The sequence below is a fragment of the Seriola dumerili genome, unplaced genomic scaffold (assembly GCF_002260705.1).
Source record: "Seriola dumerili isolate Sdu_G_001 unplaced genomic scaffold, Sdu_1.0 BDQW01000073.1, whole genome shotgun sequence".
NCBI lineage: Eukaryota > Metazoa > Chordata > Actinopteri > Carangiformes > Carangidae > Seriola > Seriola dumerili.
Window position 1 is genome coordinate 7,222,850 of NW_019174328.1, and position 22,658 is coordinate 7,245,507.

Below are 22,658 nucleotides of genomic sequence, written 5' to 3' on the forward strand. Positions count from 1 at the left end.
AAGTTATCATAAAAAAGATGCGTCCATAATTTCCTACAACCTCTATAATTTCAAGATAAACAACGACATTCCTCCTTTTTTAATTTCTTGTTACTGTTATGACATGCCATCCATTACTACCGAAACCTGGCTCCTACCCACCACCACCAGTCACACACAAAGACCTGCAGAGGTGTGGCCAAGTGATGAAACCTCCCTTTAAAGGTGGACTAGGCATGTCAACAAATGGCAAAGCATGTTATGACAAATTAGACAAGGCGATTGTGGCACTATCATGGCTTGATGATTGCACACAAAGCATTTCTTTGAGAGCTTTTTTTTTTCTTTACTTGGCCAGGGATTCAGTCACATCCTTTCATAATATGTCCTGGGGAGCCACTGACACCCCGACCCGCAATCACACATCGCCCTCCACCCTCGTCGCTCCCATGCCCCCTCCACCACCATCCTTGTCAAAGGCTTAGCGTGATCTGTGGACAGATGAAGGGGAAAATGTGATTTTGAGAAAAAAAAAAAAAAAATGAGGAAAAGAAAAAATGTAAGAAGCCAGTGAAGTGTGAGGGAACTGAGAGTAGCACTGAGTTCAAGTGCTGATGGAACCGGGCCATTATGAATCAAACAAAAAGCCTGTTTCAACCCATAATTCAACACATTTCATGGAGTGCAGCAAACTAAGCTGAGAGAAAAGAAATCTTACTGTCAGAGAAGGAGGCGCTGCAAAGCCAAAAGAACAGGAGAAAACAAAACTTAAAGATAAACAAGAATTTTTTATTTTTTTTGTTTGTTTTTTTTTTTTCTAAAGCTGCTGGTTCCTGACTTTACAGAAGAGAAACATGAAATTAAAGTGTGGGATGGGGGAAGGGGATGTGGTGGGTGGGTCGGTGGGTGGGGGGCTGCGGGGGGTGATGAGGTTGATGGCAAGGATGAAAGATGTGTTGTTGAAGGAGACAGCATCCGGGTGTCAAAGCAAACAGGACTAAGCAGAGGGCCACAGGGTGTGCAGCCTGCTTGCCTGACTGCAGACAGGCTGCGGCACAGACAGCCCTAAGCGCCCAGGCGCGCATACCATACAACCGTGTGCCCTGCAGGACTCTCTCCCACTGGCCTCCTCCATCCACCTGGATTGGCTGCACGGAGCGAGGAAAAAAAAAAAAAACCCAACAAACCTTTGTTATGAAGTTCAACACTCTAAAAATGACACATTACAACACAGAGAAAAAATGTGAGGGGCCATTTTCCATTGACATCGAAAAGTTTGCATCTCGTAAATATAATGAAGGGATTAAAGATTATCCGTATGCATGTTTTATATTGTCTAGTTAATTCAGAAATAGGTCATGACCAATTTTTTTTTTTGCTCTGAAGCTTTGCTGTAAGTGAATATCGTTTTGCTTTTTGTAGCAACAAAGTTATGGAAATTTTTAATCAGCTTTGCTCAATGACAGATTTCATCCTTGGGAAGTATCCATGAGGCTCAACTGTAGCAGTACCAACAGGCTTTTTTGTTGAGAGTACAACATGCCACTGTCTTATCCTTGAGTCAACCTACACTTTGTCTCCTACCTGAAGCCCTCAGTGTCTGATTTCTGCGCCGCAGCCCTCTACAATGATTTCTCTCCCTCTCTCACACACTCCATCTTTTTCTCACAGCCACACAGTACCCCCTCCCATCCCACCACCCCCCATCCCACCACCCCCCTCTCTGAGGATAAGCTGTGGTTGGGCCCTGACATCCCAAGTAATTTACTAAGTCAACACAGAGTGAAGAGGGCCCGTGTGCTGCAGAGAAAGCCCCTCTGTGCAGCAGCCGAGGTCCCTGAGGAGGCATGGCACACCACAGCACAAGGCTGCCATGCTGGGAATCTTTTAAAAACAATAAAAAAGAAAAGAGAATTATTAATACAAAATACGTATTTTGAATAGAAAGTAAAAAGGTACTAAATATGTTTAAAATATTTTCTAATCCACGTAAGTGAATGGTTTATCAAATATTTAAAAAATAAATCATTTCCATTTTTCATATGGTTTGCATTGTTGATGTGCTAACCTCTTCATCAGACCAATGTTTTCTTATAGTACCTGTTGTGAATTCATTGGATGCACTTTTTTTTTGTCATTTTTTTTGTAGAATTATTTGCACAACAATCGATCTCCAATATAAAAACTAGCTGCACAAACTTTTAGAGAATTTAACGTCACTGTGGAGCATCAGAAACAGGAGGCAAAACCTTACTCATGCGGTTGCACAGACATCCTCAAAGTGAAAGACAAAACTATGTATAAACTCATTAAGATACAGTCAACTCTGGCCGTGGATGTCCACACATGCTTGTTCAGGTGCAGCACTCCTCTCTCACTGCAGGCTGCTCCTTGTAAAGGGGCTTTGGTAATCACTGTGTTTGCTCTTCCATTAGGCCACTCTTCAGATGTGAGGGCTACCCGGGCCCGTTCACTCCCCGAGGAGAGCTTTTCACTCCTCTCCAAAATGCATTATGAAGAATTAGTCACATAAACACCTGCAAATTAAGAGTCGGACTCAGCAACTCACCAAACAGAGTCAAAGTGCAAGTTTTAGCATCCACAGAAATGTCCATCTCTGCACTTACGCTATAGTTTATTATCTCTGAAAGACTTTTACTGGCTTCTCTGTCGGTGGCTTCTGTCAAGGTGCCCTTGAGCAAGGCACTGAGCACCGTTACCCCTGTACAGCAGCTCACTGTACAACAGCAGTGTTTGTATTGGGGTGCTCCCAGGTGTAAATGCGTGTAATTATACAAAATGTGACGCAAGGTGCTGCTGAAAAAGATCATGCAAGCTCAGCAATCCCTTTCCTTAGATAAATAAATGTTTAAAAAGGAGTTTATTGCCTGAGAACGAATGGCTTTGGCTTGATTTGGTCTCAGTTTGTCTTCATTTTCAGCAGAGCACAAAGAGACTTGTTCTGAATCAGTGGCAAAACTCATGCAGGTGTTTACTTCTGATTACTTTTTAAGATAATCCACTTGGGTTTGCCTGCAGCGTCACTGAGGTGAACACAGATGCCTCAGCCACAGTTGTGTGTTGTGCACTGTGGGGCCATCGCTGCAGATGTTCACAAGAGGTGGATTTGGGAGATACAGGCATCCAGGGAGGTGATGGGGCTTTCAACAATGAGGGCCCTGAGAATTTACTGCGGGGCTCACCGTGGACAGAAGAATGGGCTGCTTCACGGGAGAGAGTGAGCTTTATGCAATGACGGACGATGAGTCAAGAGGAACCCCGTCCTGAACCCAGCGCGGAATGTTTCATTTACAGTCACCCACATGGACACCCGGCCTGTGGCTCGTCTGCCAAGACACAAGAGGGATGGGGATTTCAAACAGTGTAGATAATTCAGAGCTCAAACTTCCCCCACTGCATAAAAGGTCTACATGCACTCAGACAGAAAGGCTCTACCCACTCTCTCTCACTTTGTCTTCCCTTCCCACACTCTCAGTACCTCGCTGTTATCTCACCGTCTCCGTCTCTATCCTCTGCCAGCAATTTGTCATCTTTAAATGATTCCACCTAGAGAATTCCAGAGCAAAAAACACGGCGTGACACCGCTTTTACTGAAATTATTAAAACCAACATTTGCAGTGTAAGCAAACAGGATTTTCCCCCCACAAACGCTTCCTTGTGTGTGTATTTTGTTTAGAGCCTGCACCATACCGTTTCTCGGGTTTTGAGACAATATTTTGACTGTAGAAATTACAGTATATGAAATGTAATCATTATAGTTGTCAATAAAATCAGGTGTAACGTTCACAGTTGGCACCTGAAGATGGAGCTGCGATGTTGCCATGCTGGGATTGAACCCAGCAGAATGAAGGTTTATCTTTATGAAAACATCATAATGTAGATTATGTTGCAACTCCGAAGAACGTCTGGCAAACACCAACTGGAAATCAAAAACCTTGAAAGAGGCATATTTTTGTAAGTTCAAACTCTCCACTTAACCCATCCGGTTCAAAAACGTAGGTTTTATGGCTCCTTACAGACAGTGCGCTGGGTCTAAGCCCACAATATCAAGGTGTGTACTTGATTTGCTCTCAAGAAAATATCAACATCCAAGAATTATGGGGCTACATTATGGCTCTTTTTACCTTATGTAGGCTGAGTAAAACCCTGTAGTGTTCAGTGTTGGTCAGTGCTGGGAAGGCTCCTCACTGGGCTAGGTCATGTATAAGCCATGGTCATCAATCACAACCAGCGGGGACTGAGTAGCGACGAGCTGGCGAAAGGAGTTGACGGCTTGACACGACTTGGCCTTCGTTGCCTCCTCGAATTCCAAGCCATCGCTGACTGAAAGGATTACTTGCATAATCTAATATTTGGTGGCACAAGAAAGCATTCATGCCTCATTTTGCTAAGTTTTTATTGGCTTTTTATATGTGATTTAGCTATGTCTGGCTCCCCACCCTGCTTCCAATCCTGATATTTTTCTTTGCATATCATTAATACGTTTTCATTAGAATAAAATCTGTCCAGAGCGTCAAAATTCAACTCTTCATTTAACCTACCGAGACCTACCTTGTAGAGTCTATTCATTCGCCAGGCAACACATGCCCCTATTCCCCCATGCAAAGCCCCTATTCCACGCTCTTGATTGTAGTCGTGGATATCTCTTCCTTGCACATAAATTCACCGTGAAAAACGCTATAACGTCTGTCTGTTAGCGTTAGCGTAACTCAGTGATGTAACCTTTCGATGCCACAGGGCACAGAGTGTGTGGCAGGTTGGTGACTTCATTGGAGCAGGAACAGTGATACACGGTGAACAAGCCCTTTCTTAGCAACTTGCCGAAACCTCAAACAGAAACACATGACTAGAGTTTACACTGAAAAATCATTTGAGTTTTGTGAAGCTGTAAAGTGTTTTGGACTGGATGTGTGTTTCAAAATCTCTCGCCTAGTTGTAGTTTTTGTTCGCTCTAACTGACACAAAAGCAGAGTAAATGAGTTTTGACAAGTTGGAACAAGATCATGACTTTCCTGGTACTGGCAATCACAAATGTTGCTTGTTATGGCATTACAGATTGTAATGATGTGATCAATACCCATATCTTTGATTACCCCTTAATACTAGCCAACCTTTCTTGCATTTTCTTGCAGTTGAGTGAAAGATGAGCAATCCTGATAAAGACATGGCACCTGGCACTTTCCTCTTTGTCTCATCATGGTGATGACACTATCTGTGACTCATTCTGCCGACCAGAGCTGTGAGAGTAATCTGTTATGCTCTACCCAGGCCGCCGTCTCCCTGTGCAGATCTGGGAGGAAGGAGTTGTTCCATGACCCACAGCAGTGAGTTTACATAGCTCAGATACCCAAAGAGATACCCAGGGCTTCTCGCTGTGCACATCCCCGTCAAACAGAGAGCTGATAGGAACTAATCAGTAAATGGTGGTTTTAACTGGCAGGGGGATCTGACGTGAGCTGGACCTCACAGGGTGGGACAGTGGGACGTGGGACAGATTCTATCACAACAAAACCCGCTTTCTTCCGCTGTGTGAAGGCTGGATTTAACAATAACTTTTTATGATAGAGTTTTACATCAATTAACATTTATGTAAGTTAAAACTTTTACTCCTGATTCATATTTTGCTTCATTGGTTTTGTACTTTGGCTACTTCTTTGTAAAACAGTGACAGCACAGCAATGCTTTGAGCTTAATGCTAATGTCGGTATGATAAAATTGTTTAGAGCTAAATGCTAACATGCATATGAAAATATATTGTTTACCATGTTCACTATCTTATCTTACTTCATTAGCATGCTCACAATTTGTGAGTATTTGGTCATAAACAAAAGTATTGTAGCTTACAAATTAAAGTTTTACTGGGCTTAGATGTCTGTCTGCACCAAATTCTATGGCAGTACATCCACTAGTTTGTAGATTTCCCATTTCACCAAAAACCACAAATGTAAGAAATATTGTAAATACTGAAACATTACTGCAGGAGGAAAAGCAGCTTGTGTCCAAAAAAAGTGTAGTTGTGGCATGAATATGGCAATAGTGTTAAAGTGGTAATGGCCAGCTAACTTTCACTCATGCTGAATTTAGCTCTTAAACTCAAACACAAGAGCAAAAATTTCCTGTTCAAATGTTTTTTTCCCCAAAAATAAGCACAGATGTACAAATTCCAACACGGATCTTGACACATGGATTTCAACAATAGATGTTGGCTTTAATGAGTATTAATTGAAAAAATCAGCAAAAAATATTCAGTTTTAATATAAAATGTGTGTTGCTCAAACACCTGGTTACCAGACCTTATACAATCCTTGAACTTTCTAATACAGATGATGATTTCCTCTCAGAAACTTCTGGGAGTAAATGCATAGAACTTCACAACTTTATGTCATTAGTGGCTGTATTGTTTAGCCTGGATCATTATTTAAAACATAGTTTAACATTTGGGAAAACATGCTAATTTACTTTCTTGCCGAGAGTTAGATAAGAAGATCAATACCACTCTCAAGTCTGTGCAATAAATATTTGTTAGTTGAGTCGATCCTTTAGTCAGTTACCATGTGACCTCTGGCTGACTAACAGTTTCTTAAATCAGTAGCAGTTATAATCTGTAAACATCTTTATGCGTGAAACAAAATGCCGGTGATGCTTCACAAATTAACAGAGTCAACATGTGGCTGTTGTGGGACGCTGTTAGCGACAGCACACAGGGGTTTCCACGCGGAGCAGAGAGGTGACAGAGTTTCTGTGGTTGGCTCACCACACAGACCTGCTCTGTCCCAACCTGCAGAGTGTCGGGCTCCCTGCGTCAGACCTGGCCTTGGAGAGAAGGGCTATATTATTGGGCCTTGGCCCCTGCCTCTCCCCTGTAGTTCACAACTTTTTCACCCCAAGAAAATGTCAGGGATGGAGTTTTTTATTTCACCCAAAAATTTCCCTTTCTAATCACGCGTCTCAGCTCTTGGCTGAGGCAGCTGGGAAACTCAGCAACCCAGTCGTGTCCAGAAACACGTCTGTGCTATCAGCCACTCCATCAAAATCTATTTGCCATCCAAACACAGTGATAATTTAATTCAGACCTGGGACACTGATTTAAATAGTCGTCTGGCCGTACCTTTTCAAATACCTGACCTGATACGTGATACTGGGAGGATTTACATAAGTGCTTTGTAGACCTTGTCAGGAAAAATATATGACCAATAAAGGCAGTGAAGACCTCTTACCATCCCTGCACTTGACATATCCAACATCTCTCATGTCTTCCTGTCACACTGGAATAGCTTTGATTCCTCTCCCAACTTCAATAAACATAATGCGAGTTGAACCTTCAACAAAGAGGATTTAAGCCGAACAACAGATAAAACTTTCCCAGAGCCTCCACCAACTACTCTCTGACATTTTATAAATGGCTCCATGTGCTCTGCAGCGTGACCTTTGGCTCCCACTATACAGTATAAGGTGTCATGCCCTGGTCAAAGGAGGATATCATTCTGTATAAAACAAGAGCTTAACAGTCTGCTAGTACAGTTTAGAGCTCTCATTCTTCAAATATGTGAGGGGTGATGCAGAGGAATTTGCAAACATTTGCTGCACATTATCTTGTTACAAACACTCCTAATCCTCACTCTTTCCCTGATAGGAGGGAAAGATAATTGTTCCTCCTCAGGGAGAGATTCATAGCTATTGTTTCTCTCATTGTGCCGAGCCCTGTTTGCCAGATTAGCAGAAACAAACTTGTAGATGTGATGTTTGTGAGTTCGTCTCTGAGTTGAAAATGCAAAGAAATAAAAGTCCCGGGAAGGAAAACGCAATACGACTGATCCTGTCGTCCCTGTATGGGGCCCCCTTAAATGTCTGCTCATAACATAAATGACTTCAACGCAAGTTACAGAGGTTGTGGCGAAACGCCTCAAAAACAAAAGGTACATTTTTCAGCAGAGTTTTGTTCTATGACGGCTCTGGGAAAGCAGCCCCAAGTCTTTGTTTGTGCAAAATCAAACTTTAATCTGGTGCTTTTGATAGATGTTGCCTTTTATTTCAAATGTTTATGGAAATACCCAACAACAGTCTTGTGTGGTCCTGTGTCTAATGAAACACACTCACGTACAGGCTCTCGCAGCCATCAGATCACTGGCCAGCACGCTATGTTCTCCATGGAGTGTGGTTTCTGAAGGGGCGAGCACATGGCGGGCACGGCGCAGGACAAGTGAGTTTTCCTCCTCATCAGGGACCATCAAACATCTGCGAAAGTGGGTGCTAGGAGGCTTCCACAATCCCAGCTCATGGCTGGCTCTACGGGCCAGCTGTGTTGGTGCTGTCAGCCTCATCCTCCTCCGGTCCATCTCCTCCGGGCCACATGAGCTCCCATGGAGGGCTCCAGGAGGATTAGCACACCAGAGGAGGGGGTGAAGGGTTCAGGAGCAAGTGTTCAGGGGTCAGCCTGGGGTTTTACATTTGATCTCCTCTGTTGTACAAATTAATGTGCTCTGATGTATTATTTTGATTGAACTGGCTTGAAGTGATATGAGCTTCAGTTCGTCAAACTATCAGGTGTAATTAACTCACACGCAGGCTCACACTGGTTCTGCACAAGATCACCTGAGTCTGGTGTTTTCCTGTTGAGTGCAACCGAGGAGAGAGCTGCAGGTTGTTTTGCTTTGGGTTGACGGATGGGGGTCGGGGGTGGCGGTCACAAACCGCACAGCACATTGAGTTGTCATCAGCGCTGAGCGGAGAAGATCTCATGTCTTGGAAGCAGACAGCTGGAGCAGCACTTCACCTCGTTCGTTCTATTTCTGAACAAGGGGAAAATGACGGCGGCAGTTGTGTGTCTCCTTGTTTGATGAATAACAATTCTGTGTGGACCGACTGATTGTAAAGGGGGCAACTCTGTCCCACTCCCCACAGGTGGAAAAAACTTCTGGTGATTCTGCAAATAAAGAGGCCTCTTAAATTCGCACACCTGCATGGAGACAGAGGTTACAACATTTCACAGCTCAACCTGTATAACCTGTGGTTAAATCCATGTGAACCCAAAACTCAGTGCTAAATATCTCCGCACAAACTCGCCTCATGAAGATTTGATGCCAGGATCAGATTCCAGAATCAGTTGCTGATCAGACATGAGGGAAGTTTAGACAAGGCAGGTTTGGTTCTACCGAGTCTGAGTTTGTGTTGCAAATGCATTGTGATAGCTTAGTGGATGTCTAAAGCCACGTCTGCTGGTGTTCCTGTCTACAAGAAGAAACTTGCTCCGTCAACATAGCTGCCGTTCTGAAAGGACGAGAGGAGATTTAGTTGTTGCAGCCAAACCAGGCTTTTATGTCCCTGCCACCATCTTGATAAACATACATAAACAGTGCACACAGGACAAAGGACACAACAGCTGACATTGTATTGTAGCTTTCTATGACAGCAGAGCTTCCCTTCACAGATGCTGGGTTGGACAACAGACTTCCTCTCTACGTGTGCATCTGTTTGTGCGTAAAAGAAGGTGGATGAGGGGCTCTTCATTTTAAATTCTTTCCTTTGCACTTTCAGGTTCAGTTGAGTTCTTCAGATTTTGAACACTATCTATGTGGCCATGTCTAATACAATTTTCAGCAGATGATAATACAGAAAAGACATTTAATGTCAATAAGCTACAAGGTTGGTAGAAAGTCAGGCTGTATATATTATGTTCAACATGGTTTCCATATTATTCTAGCATTTTAGCATACTGATAGACCAATGGGAATGTCATTAATTATTTGGTCATAAACTATAATAATATAATATACAGTGTTATATACAGTTAATATACAGTTAAAATCTTGACCAGATGGAGCTAGATAAAAAAGTTAATGATCACCAGAGTTATTTCAATTCATCCTGAGGGGGCCATTAATGTCTGGACAGAAGTTCATGGCAATCCATCCAATGCCTGCTAAAACATTTCACTCAAAATCATAAACGTGAACCTCGTGGTGGCGCTGAAAGAAAGTCAGGGGATGAGCGAAGTCATAAAGATTCATCCCCTGGGCATCATGGATATCTGTAACATATTTAATGGCAATGCACTCTGTGGTTGTTTAGACATTTCAGTCTGGACCAAACATTACCAACCCTAGAACCACACAGCTAGAGAGGCTAAAAACAGAAAACAAATTGTCTTCAGAACAGCAGTTCTTTATGCACAATTTCACAAAGCATCTCTTTGGGCGGCTCAGTTGAACCACAGTTGTGTTATCCAAAAATTTGCTGACTCAACCGCTGTTGCACAATGAACATCTTTGACCAAAACAAGAAATGCCAGTGCCCTTCACTATGCCCTACTTTGTTGCACATGCTGAGATAGAGGTTGCTTGATTCTGTCTAAAAAGAACTATCCCTACAGAGCTGCAATAATAGAAGAAATAATCTGTTCTGCTGTGTGGGCAGAAGCAGAACATAGACAGCTAGTAAACCATCGTAGGCTGTGATATTGTGTGGTCAGTCCAAAACTATTTCATCATTTAAATGTGATTAGCAATGGAGTAATAGTATTCCTTTTAGAAGTAGATGTGGAATTCAGTTTATTCCGCACTCAGAAGAGGTTGCAAAGTAGCGTGGGTCTCCAGGGCTCTGCGGACAGGGTCAGTTAAGTACGATGTCCAAGTTCTACACAGCTCAGGCGTCTGTCTCCCTGCCTATGAAAAGATACGGGCCATTTGAGACTCACCATGGTAAGACTCCCTTGTAAGGACTTTGACACTTTTACATCCATGGCTGAAATGTAGCCGTCCCCCAGGTAAATGATGTCTTTCAGAATTGTATCTACTTAATTCTGTTTTTCTCCTTCTGAAGCTCCAACAGACACTTATACTGTACACACAGAAGTCAATCTCAAACCTCCATAAAATACTTGTGGGTGAAGCAGGTGTAAACATATAAATATGATAAAAACTTCACATCACATTCGAAGCAATTGTGCCCGGCACACTGCGCCCTTTGACAAATCTGCTTAAGGTTACATGGGGGGGGGAGAAAAAAAAAAGACTTTTTCCAAACAGCTCCCCCAGCTTGTCACACACGAGGAATAGACCATCCACTGGAACTTGGCTTAAAGCAGCAGTCTGCATTCATAGGTAAGGCAATGCTAAATTAGATAATTCAGACTTATGTCTTTATGATTTGCAGGAGTACAGCATGGAAGCCTCCCTCTCCCGCTAAATCAACAAAAATTTGTTCTGCTCAAATAAAATTTCATGAGGAGATAATTTTGCGAGCGTTCAGCATAAAGGTCTCTCTCATGTGCAGGGGTGCCGCACTTGGACGGCAAAATCTACTCAAAGTCTGAAGAAGTAGTTCAACACGCGGCGGACAAGATGATAGAGTGAGATATGACTGATCAGGTTCACCACCGGGGACAAGCCTCCACCAGCCAACAAAACAGCTTTTCCTTTTTATTCAGTTGGCCTTTTTATAAACTTACAGAACTCAAAAATCCTCATGAGTACATTATAAGCTTCTCACAATCTGATTTATATACCCGAAGGAACCCATTTTATGTCTGCTTTAACAGATATCCCACTGTATTATTTAATCAAATATTATTGGATTAAGTAAAGTAACCTTAAAGAGAATTCCAACGGCATTAGACAGTTCGTTCAACATTTCTTGGCATGAACAACTCTGAATCAAAGCTACAGCCCACAGAAACGAGTCTCTAATCTGGGATTTCATCAGGAGATAAATCCTGGAGCTGCTCCGCTGAGAATGAATTGGAAACTGACATGGTGGATGGTGCAGTGACTGTCTGCGCTTTTGCTCTCAAGTAGGTTTGACAGTAACTTTAGGCGCTACCAGTTATGAAGCAGAACATATCTCATAATACCTTGTAAAACCTTGGGAACTATCACATTGATATCAGTCAAAATCACATGTTTCTTGAATGCACTTTAGAGTTCGGGTTTCACTGGAAGTTTCCGAGACATTTAGAAAAACAAATGAGAATTCTACTTTCCATTTCTTGACTTTGAGCCCGAGGACTTGCCGGCCAGCGCACTGGAATCCCTGACATGTCTCATGGGTGAGATACAGTTGGAGCTTTTTTAGATTAGAAATCACTTGGGGCATTAAAAATAAGTCTAACGTTTCAAAACAGCCAAAACCATGGAGATGAATTCACTGGAGGCCCTTCTTTAAGAGGATATATCTATACAAGAAGCTGCGGCTAAAGAACAGATGCATTTCATTGCCATTCCACAATCTCCCTCAGTAACTCTGGAGCAGAGGAAGACATCTGGTGAGCGGCTGCACGTTAACATCAAAAAGTAGGTTTCTTTCTTCATTCATTCATTAAAACAACTAATACTTGTGTTGTGGCACTGCAGTGGTCAGAGGTGGCAGAGCGAGGGCGGCTCAGTTGTCAGCCACAAGAGGCCACTTTGATCTCTGAAAATCTTTGCCTTTGTTGATGACAGAATACCTGGGAAAAGGGATTTTCAATTAGAGTACCTGCATGGGAATCCCCTGACATGCAACAAGGACAAGACGCACACAGGGAAATATGTGAAAATACACAAACCCCCGGAAACAGCTCAAAATCAACAAAAACGCCCAACATAGGATTTCTGCCTTTTTCTTAAAACATCACAGTGTCTTATGTGTCATATCAGATTTTCCTCCTTTGAAGTTGTAAGCTCATAATGCCTACTCGTGAAAGGCTTGTTTTTTTTCCCCCCGTGTACGCAGAGCTGACAACAGATTGACTCTGCGGCTCCTTCTAGACACTCGCTCAGTCCCACATATGACAACACACCATGTTTACCCTTCCGACTTCCATCCCACACATCCTGTTTGTGGCAGCATCTTCCATTGTTCCCGTCTGTATCTACCTGAGCAGGTACAAACACTCTTTCCACTGCGGCTGTTCATGGAAACAGTAAAAAGGATCCCTGCCCGTGTGCTTTTGTTTTGTTATCAACATTTGGCCGCTTTATCATTTCTTAAGTGGATGAAAAAAAAAAGGAGGGAGGATGGAAAATCTGCTGATAAATGCAGAACACAAAGAAGAAGCCACACAAAGAGAAACCTCCAGTGAGACAAAGCTTTTCGGGTTTGGCCTCACAAAGGTAGGTAGGTAAAAAGTTGTTTTTTTGTGTGTGTGTATGGATGAGTTTTGGGAGAGTCTTACTGAATCCAGCACAAAACCCACGCTTGATTTCTTAAAAAAAAAGAAAAAAAAAAAAAGAGGGCACCTTTTTGGAAGCAGCACCCCAGCTGATGTCACCCTGGAGGAAGTGCTTTGAAGGGGATGGGGGCAGAGGGACATCCAGGCATCACAATACAGTGTTGTATCCCAGCAGCATCACAAGGACATGACGCTATCCCTGTGAGGAGTGGGCTTCACAATGCTCTATATATTTGCTATAATGTGATCATCTTGATGAGGGGCCCATCAAAGTGATGGGGATGTCTTTTTGCAATCAGGGATGAGTAAACAAGTGATTTAGCTCCATATCGCCTGAAAACTGCAAATGTCATGATCGACTGCAGTGTGAAAGAGTGAAACTGCTTCATTTTGCAACAAGAATCCTTCGGTTCACAATCCCAGGCTATCCTACAATGATACACCGGAGTATAAAACTAATCTCACTAGATTGAGAGTCAGTGTGACACTGCCCTCTAGTGTCTGAAGGTCAAGAAGGATAATAATTAATATAAATTCATTGCACAATTGTTTTTTGACTGTGTGAATTAGGTGAGAAAATAATCCACATGTTAGTGAACAGGAAGATCATTTTATTAAACTGGGATTGAAAATACTTTGATCTTATCTTATCTATGATCAGACCGTGTGTGTGTGTGTGTCAGACACACACACACACACACACACACACACACACACACACACACACACACAGGTGTACACCCCTCCTGGTATTTTGGTATTTCCTTTGAACTCGGGTTTCGAGATAGCTGCAGATATCAGCATGAAAGAATCTCCCCACCTGTGATACAGCGGGAACAGTGTAAGTGAATAGTCTGTAGCCAACCTCATGTTGCCTTGGCCCGTGATGAGGGCTCAATCATTCCCTTATTTATTTGTTATCAGATGATTGACGACGAGAACAAGTGCTTCCCTCGTCTCAGTTAGACGAACGGCAGCTCAGGTGGGAAGAGCAGAACAGGAATACCTGTCCTCTGAGTCACATTGTTCTGAAGACTTAGATTTAAACTAGCAACAAAGATAAAATATTGAACAATTGAGACATGTGATATGATTTTTAACAGTCATGTAGTTAAAGATTAAATGAGAAACAACAAGCTTGTTTCATTGATTGTATTTAATTGCAATACTTTGGCTTAGTTTGTTGGGGGAGGAAATTTAATGCTTTACTTCACCACATTGTTTCTCCTAGCTCAAGGCCCTGCTCATTATTAAAGAAATGCTATCTTTTCTCATGGATGGATTAACAAACAGGCCTACTAGGAACCAGTGCAGGGCCCCAAGAGGTTAGGGGGCCCTCAGAGCCTCTGTATCAGCTGTTGTATTTCTTGTCTGAAAGTCATAGAGAACAGTAAAAAAGATACAAAACAACCACAAAGACACACAACACAACTACAGAGACTAAAATTTACCAAAAGAGACACAAACAACACACGTGCAGTCACGTCATTTGTAGTTGCTGTCTTTTGTTTTGTGTTTGTAGTCATTTGTAGGATGAAATTACAATGAAAATAAATTATTCCCCTTTTTGCTGGGATCCCCTTTAAGGATCCCTGCTGGTCCCAAAACCCCACTTTGAGAACCACTGCCATAATGAAGTACTGTTCTATTGTCCCATTTCAAAAATGGGACAATTGAAACAAGTTTTCGTTCTTCTCTCTTTATCTTTATCAAGTGTAGACTTGCATTTGAAGATCATTTATAGGTAGCTGACTTCACAGTCTAACAGAGACTCATAGGTCCATGTGTGTCTCAAACCAAGGTCATGGGTCCATGTGCAGGTCAACAAACTGAAGAGCAACTTTTCATCGATGCATTATATTTTTCTAGTTGTTTGAGTTTTATGGAAATGAAATATCTGTTTCATGTATCAGATGTTTCATCACTGCTCTTGTCAGAGAAATTTGAATGCCATCAGTTGCCATGAAACTGTAGCAATCTTTACTGCCACAAGGGAGCGTCATTCATCTATCACTGATCTATGTTGTCATGGCAGTCTGATTTGAATGTTTTATTTCAAGTCACTGTTTCCCAGGCAAAATACTACTGAATGAATTTGTTGGGAAGCAGTGTTCGAGGAGGATTTATTTAATAATGATGGAGATTTAAAATTAAAATTAAAATTTTAAAAAATGATTGATATGCTACAGATCCATTCAATGTAAATATGTTTTAAAGTTTTGAGTTTTACATATCTTTTGATTTATAGTTGCAAGCCGAAAATGTGTGGATTTCCTGCCTAATCTGCTAAAATAAATGCTTTTCAGTTTTGTTTTGTTTTGTTTTGTTTATTGGTTTAATGAGAAGAAGACTTGACTTATGTACTAACCCATTTACTTCCCTTGAAGTATTACTACTATTTACAGTCGAAGACTTTCACAAAGTTGAGCGCAAAGTCTGCCTGTGCTTAGCTTACTACCGGAGAGAATAATCACAACAAAAGAGTAGTGGAAATAGCATAATAATATGCCCATCATGCCATGTGGTATTATGCAGATGAACTTAGTACATGCCCGGGCAGTTTTAGCGAGCACTTGAATGGGGAGGATTAGTACCAGATGTTCACTGGAGGCCAGTGGCCAGCCAATAGGGAGGAGGGCCATTTGGTCTGTGGGAGGAGCTCAGTCTCTCCCCTGTGCTCGAGATTTATTCTAACAGGTAGTTTAAAAACTAACCAGGTCAACATCAAGACAGAAGCTAACCCAGCAGTTATCCAGCGAGGAGCACGAGGCTGGACGAGGACGTTTCTTTTACAGCATTTTGTTTCTGGATAATGCCCGGACGCCGCTCTCCAGCATGCTGAGCAGGAAGGGGTCTTGTGCGGGGATGATGAGTGCCGCAGCCGGAGTGGACCGCAGCAGGGTCGGGGAGAGGCTGCACGCTGCTCTGGCCGGGCTGCAGGAGCTGCATCTGCTGAAGGAAAGACAGAGCGACATGGTGAGCTGGGCGCTGAGGATGGACCGAGAGGAGCCCGTCACCTCTGTCCACGCAGGCCCGGAGGCTCCCAGGATGATGGGGGCTGAGGAGCAGCGGCTGGAGGCGACCCTGACAGCCCTGAAGCAACAGCTGGTAGGAAGTCGTTTTAAATCATAAAAACCATAAAGCTGAATAATTAAAATACCTGTCTAGGAACAGTATGCGTGTGCAGTAGTTTGGTGTCACCGTGATGTTTCTACTTTTAATACATATCTCATTTATAAGGCCGGTACTAACACTGGGCTCAAATTAACAGTTTAATCGTCCTTGGAGTAAAAACGTCCGTTTGAATCTGACCGTCAGCTGATGCTCATGCACATTCAGTCTTCAATTATTACCAGACACACTTTAATGCTCCCAGCTGGGGGTAGGAAGTAGGATAGGTGTCATAAATCAAGGTTCATTGCAGGACCAAGAGGACTTTGAGTTGTGTATGTGCGCGCACACAATGCATGTGGAGACTGCAGGGGGGGTTGGCACCTCAATCATTAACCACTAATGCCAGGAAATTAAAAAAAAAAAAAAAAAAATGGTAGTGTGTTTTTAAAGGTGGATATTTTTGCTGTGAATGACACCCAGGGAGAGTGTCAGTCCAGAGAGGCATCGTGAGTGTTGGAGACAACTGGCTCTGTGGAGTTTTTTCCATGACAAGCTTTTTCCACGTAGGCTGCTGTTACAAACGCTTAGAGGACGCACAGGGAGTAAGGCGCTGTGCTTGACTTTCAGCAGATGCATTGAAGGGTAAATTATAAAGCAGTTGGCCAGCATGAAATTTCAATTGTGTTTTATATTCACACAAAATACAGCAACTGCATACTTACAACACCCCATCTAAAAGCACAGTGAGAGAGAGACACATGTAGAGGCTGAAACCTTTCACAGGAGGTCTCTTTACTGCAATAGACCCAACTTGATCTTGTAAGAGATTGAAACAGTAATTAAACTGAATTTTCCAGGCATTGACCCCCCCCCCCAGTCCTCATCTCAAGAGCCACTGTAACAGTAAATGCTCAGCCTTAGCTACAAAGCAAACAGCCCTTCATCCCAACCCCCAAGCTTTCCTCCTCTAGTAGTTTACACAATGGCCAGGCCCTCGCTGTGGGGGAGAAATGAGTTACCCACCACTGCTTCTTCCATGCCCCCCCCATGTCCTGCTGAGGTTAATCATCAGCCACAGCTGAGTCCCTTTTGTTTTTCTGATGGCTGTACATTAGAGCATCCTTTATCGGAACAAAAGACCTCATCCTAATCAAATTATAGCATTGCTAACGCACACCCTGACCTTTGTGACTAAATTTACTTTTCATACACATGCACAGAGAGCATCTGTGTAATTGCATGCATGTGTGTGCATGTGGAGCTTGATTGCATAACTCCCTTCTTTCCCTGAGAAAATCTAATTAGACTTCCCTTTTGGGTTAGGTTGTACTGCACATGTTTGCCAGGGGTTGGCTAAAATGTTGTGTGCTGTCTATTTTACAGTCTCGTCTTCGGAAACAGGATGTAGGCCTGAAGTCTCACTTGCAGCAGCTGGACCAACAGATCAGCGAGCTGAAGCTGGATGTGAGCAAGGCCTCCACAGAGCAGCTGGAGAGTGACAGCAGGCCAAGTTCAGGTGTGAACACACACACTAAAACTGCACAATACACAAGTAATATAATAATATGCAAGTAGTACATTCATCATTGATGTAAAATACTGAGATAAATACTCATGTGTAATCTTTCCTGATCTGTCCAGGTTTTTATGAGCTCAGCGATGGCGGCTCCTACTCCCTGTCTAACTCCTGCACCTCGGTGTACAGCGAATGTCTGTCATCGTCCCAGACAAGCCTTCTTCTCCTTCCCATGAACCCTGCTAATTCCCTCATTAGCCCTCCCTCACAAGTTGATGTGTGCCGCCGACGTTCGGCTGATGAGAGCACTACCCAGCCCAACCCTCCGCGGGCCACAGGCCTCCATTTGGGGAGCAGCAGGATCCGAGCAAGCACTACAGGCACCGAACAGGCTCGACCAAGACCTGTATCAACAGGTAACCACAACTCTAAATGTCTAATTTAATGTAGTAACGGGAGCCATGCAGCTGTTGTTGCCAAGCAACTCAATATGTATTTTGCTGCATAATAATGTGCAATTTCAGTGAATGGGCGATTTGAAAGGTTGATCTGTATTTTTGTGTCGTCAGGTGATCTTGATAGGATGATGGCTCAAGGACCAAGCTACTACAGATCCGTGGACGTGAAGAAACCCTCAATGGGTCCACACCTGAAAACCTCCACAGTGGACCCCAAGTTTCAGAGCAACCTGGTGTCCCGCAGCGGCACTGAAGTGTACCACTACCCCAGCCCCCTCCATGCTGTGGCTCTCCAGAGCCCAATTTTTTCCACTGGAGGCAACCCAGCTACACCTGGACTTCTAGAGGGCCAAGGACCAGTGAATGGTTCTGACACCCTTCAGAGGGCACAAATGGCTTATGACACCAAGACCCTGGGTTACATTGACAAGCTCCTCCAGCGCAGCTTCAGCAGAATCCAGAGTGAAACAGGCACAGAGACTCTGCAGACACACAGGGACTACCACAGGAAGCCCACCGAAGTTGTAACTGTGTTTCCTGAAGTGTCTCAGCAGCAAGAGGTGTGCATGCTGCAGCCTCTTTCAGCTCAGACCACAAACGTCGTCCCACTAGATAACGACCAGAGGAGACACTGCATGACATACTCCAGCCAAGAACCAGCTGATAACACAAACCACAAACAGTCAGCGAGAACTCAGGAGGTTTCATACCGGTACTCCTATCCTGTTGCCATGAGGGAGTACAGCTCCGATGACGTCACCACCTCATCCCTCAAGAGGAACGATAAGTCCCAAGGAGAATATGAAAGTCTAGCAAGAAGCCACTCAGAGAAGAGATGTGGGGATGATCCAGAATCAAGAACACAAGAGAGGAAGGGCCATAGACAAAGACCGGTGATGGCCCACAGCTCCAGCACAGAAGAGAGTCAAGCCTACGAGGTTCAGGCTGGTCACGCAGCATCCCCTGAGTTCGTCCACGCCAAATTTGTCCCAGCCGGATCTCAGAGGGTCAAGGTGAGGCAGGCAGACCGTAAAACCAAAGCCGTGAAACTGAGAAGAAAAAGCAGTGATAAGCCTCGGGCAATGAGGCAGCAACATGGATACTCCTCTGGTGAGAGGAGCAGAGAGGTCAGTGGTGGAACCAAGGGGGAACAGAGAAGGTCTGGAAAGGGAAAAGTGACCCAGAAATTTACCACCTGTCACACAGAGGAGCGCAGACAGGGCTCGGGTTCAGACTCCAGCCACTGTAGTCCAGGAGTGATGTACACCCACAAGGTTCACCCAAAGCCACATCCCATCCCTGCTGTTACAAAGTCCAGCAAAGGCCGAAGACCGCAGGGCGTGGAGTATGAGCAGCCTGTGGAACAGAGGAAGAGGAGGCAGGGGGCTGCCAAGTGGCCGTCCAATGCAGAGATGTTCCAGGCCTCATGTGCTCAGCGTCAGAGGTCAAAAGAGCCCCGTGCTCAGGCACCAGGGAGCATGCAGATGGTCCGCAGTATGAGCGCCAAGACAGGGCAGTGGATCGGACGTCCTCGTCCCTTCCAATCCTCCGTGTCCTCCAACTCTTTCTTCCACAGTCTTAATGCCAGATACCCTCCAGCACCTTTCCACAGCCACTACCCACCCAGATGCGAGTCTGAGTATTCAGCTGAATGCGCCTCCCTGTTTCACTCCACCATCGCTGAAAGCAGCGAGGGGGAGATGAGTGATAACACCACCAACCGCTTCGGGGACAGCGAGTCCAGCCAGAGCTTCCAGTCCTTCTCGGACTCCGACAGCAGCCTGTCCCTGGACGAGGAGGACCAGGTGGACAGCCACGAGGAGGAGGGAGGCCTGGTGTGGGCTGAGGCTGCTCTGGGGCCCACTGCTGCTGGAAGGCCCCTCCAGCAGCTCCCACGCCCCGAGCCACCAGCCTGCCGGATCAAAGCTTCCCGAGCACTGAAGAAGAAGATTCGACGGTTCCAGCCTGCCTCCCTGAAGGTTATGACCCTGGTATAGTGACATTCTCCCAGGCTGAAAAGAAAACTGTTTGGAAAAACTGTTCATTCACACCTGGTCTTCTAGCACAGCACCCCTAATCATCACTAAGAAGCAGCCATTAAACTGGACTGCATTTGTGCACTGATTGTTTTGTTGAAACTAAAAAAAAAAATAAAGTTAAGAATTTGCAATGGTTGAACCTCGATGGTCTACAAAATGATGCATTGTATAAAAGCATGTATAACACAATGATTACACTTACTCTTAATTTGTAAATATTTATGTTGTTCTAATGAAAGCTTCTCATGGCATACGGTTGCATTTGACAGTTTCATTGACATTTCTGTTATATAATTGTTTGTATCTCAGAAATAAAATCAATCTTTTCACGTTTCCTATTGCAAATGATTGTTTATTTTTTGTTAATTTCTCAATTTTGCTCATTGATTATAACTATCCACATTTATCTAATTAGAATAAACAAATCTTTAATATATATTGGGACAGTTTGCATTGAGTTTTTCTCTTATATTTCGATACCTAACAATGAGATGAACCGAGTACGGTCCATTAACCGATTGGGGCTAAGTTCAGCTGTGGTATTAATAGCACCCAATGTTTCTTAATCAGTGAGTGAGCACTGTTGGCAGCATCTCATCTGCCAACTTCTCTCTTCTTCTGGTGACTGTTTGTCACACATGTTGGAAAGGAAAAAAAAATCTCCTCTTAATCTTCACAAACTCCCCACTGAGGCTGACCAGTTTAGCACAGATAGCACTCACGGCTCCTTATCTGGTTTCCTGATTCTGCCCAGCTGTTGGTTTGATGAGTTGCGGCTTCAACAACCAACCCAGACAGTCTTGTTTAATTAGAGGGTGAAACCTATCAGCCTCAGTCAATTTAAAGGTAAGTAAACATACTTGCAAAGACGTACCAAAACACACAGTATCACTTTCCTACAGTTTCACAAACAGACATTAAGATGATGGTAGCAGGAGCTCAGGTTTCGGAGGAGAGACCTGACGTTTTCAAACAGTTGGTGTGTATGACTGGGGGCACATGGGATTAAGCAGGAATGACAGATGATAAGAGGCTCCTCACTTCAGAGCTGTCATGAGGAGATTAGACAGTGGGCAGCTGCACAGAGTTGCCCAATAATCTCATTTCCAAAATCTGCCTTGGTATCTTTCCATTAAAATTCTTTCAAAGATGGGGTGAGCAAAAGGGCACTGATGAAGGTAAGCAGTCCAGTGACTGGCCTTCCGAACATTAGCCCTCTCTCCCGTGGTCATACGTAATAATGTTTTCTCCCATCAGGCAGCCACTGTGACCTTAAAGTTCCCAACTAAGAAGCTTATATGGCTGACAAACATTTTCAGCATTTCATCAAATTTTACTTTGAAGTTGTGTTCCCTGCAGATCTAATCACTGTGGAGAGACCATTATTTTTAAGACTCATGAATCATTCATTTAGCAAGACTCTCTCTCATTCTCCTTTCAGAAGAGATGTTCAATTTGCTTTCAAGGAAGAAAAAGGCATCATTCTTTAAATAAAACTACTCACTAAAGGGCATATGTTAATTCAGCAGCATTCTTTTCTCTATTCATCAAACACAAGACAGGTCCAAGGGGCAAAAACCCTAATGCACATCAAAGACAGCATTTTAAGTTTAGCCAGTTGCCACAATGGAATCAACTTATTAGGATTTGTACATCCAGCTGACCTCTGTCCTCTCCATAACAGCGACAGCGAGTGGTCGGTGGGATTAGTGCTGCTGTTTTCAACCCAGCTCAGAGGGAGCATGACAGGCCCTGGACTTGTCTTTGATGTTGAGTATAGCCGGACTGCGTCGGCTTGACCTTGTGTGCTTGCTGACCTTTCCAGCTGTAGGGCTGACTCATCTCTGAGGGCACATCTCATCACAATAGAAAGGTCAGGGGCCTTTTTGTACCCTCGTTGTCCCTGGACTTGTCTCTTTTTATGTTTCTCCATGTTCAGCTTGTCTGTCATTTACTTTCTTTAGTCTCATTGTTTTAGTCTGTTCTAAGAAGGTAAGTCCATCTGTCCACTGCAAGTCCCTTTCCTGCTAGTTTGCTCTTTTGAAATAAATTAATTAAATGCCTTTTGTACAATCAGTGCCTTAATAACTATGTAATGTAATTGGATGCTAGTTAAAGACAATTCAGCTAGGGAGTGAAACCTCTGGGGATCAAATGTGCAGCAGGTGTGCAGGTGCACACCTGCAAATAGGATTTGATCAAGATATTTTTTGGGGTATAAAATTATGTGCAGAGTGGGAGGCGTTCCAAAATACTCCCTATGGATGGCTTTCAAGTCATAGTGAAAGACTACAGATGTCGTGTAGGATCTCATTACACAGACTGTGGTTCAAGTGCTCTAACTTTGACATCGTATACATGAGAACACATAGGCAAACGGTCTC

The 22,658-nt window shown here is 43.7% G+C and overlaps 1 protein-coding gene across 1 annotated transcript; it reads left to right on the forward strand.

Annotated features, from left to right (window-relative positions):
* Positions 1 to 15,883: 15,883 nt before the first annotated feature.
* Positions 15,884 to 20,390, forward strand: LOC111220614 (dapper homolog 2-like). The gene is made up of 4 exons (XM_022743758.1): positions 15,884 to 16,255; positions 17,645 to 17,777; positions 17,903 to 18,193; positions 18,347 to 20,390. Exons 1-4 carry the CDS (start codon positions 15,983 to 15,985, stop codon positions 20,230 to 20,232), a joined length of 2,583 nt encoding a protein of 860 aa, XP_022599479.1. The 5' UTR covers positions 15,884 to 15,982; the 3' UTR covers positions 20,233 to 20,390.
* The last annotated feature ends 2,268 nt before the right edge of the window (positions 20,391 to 22,658 follow it).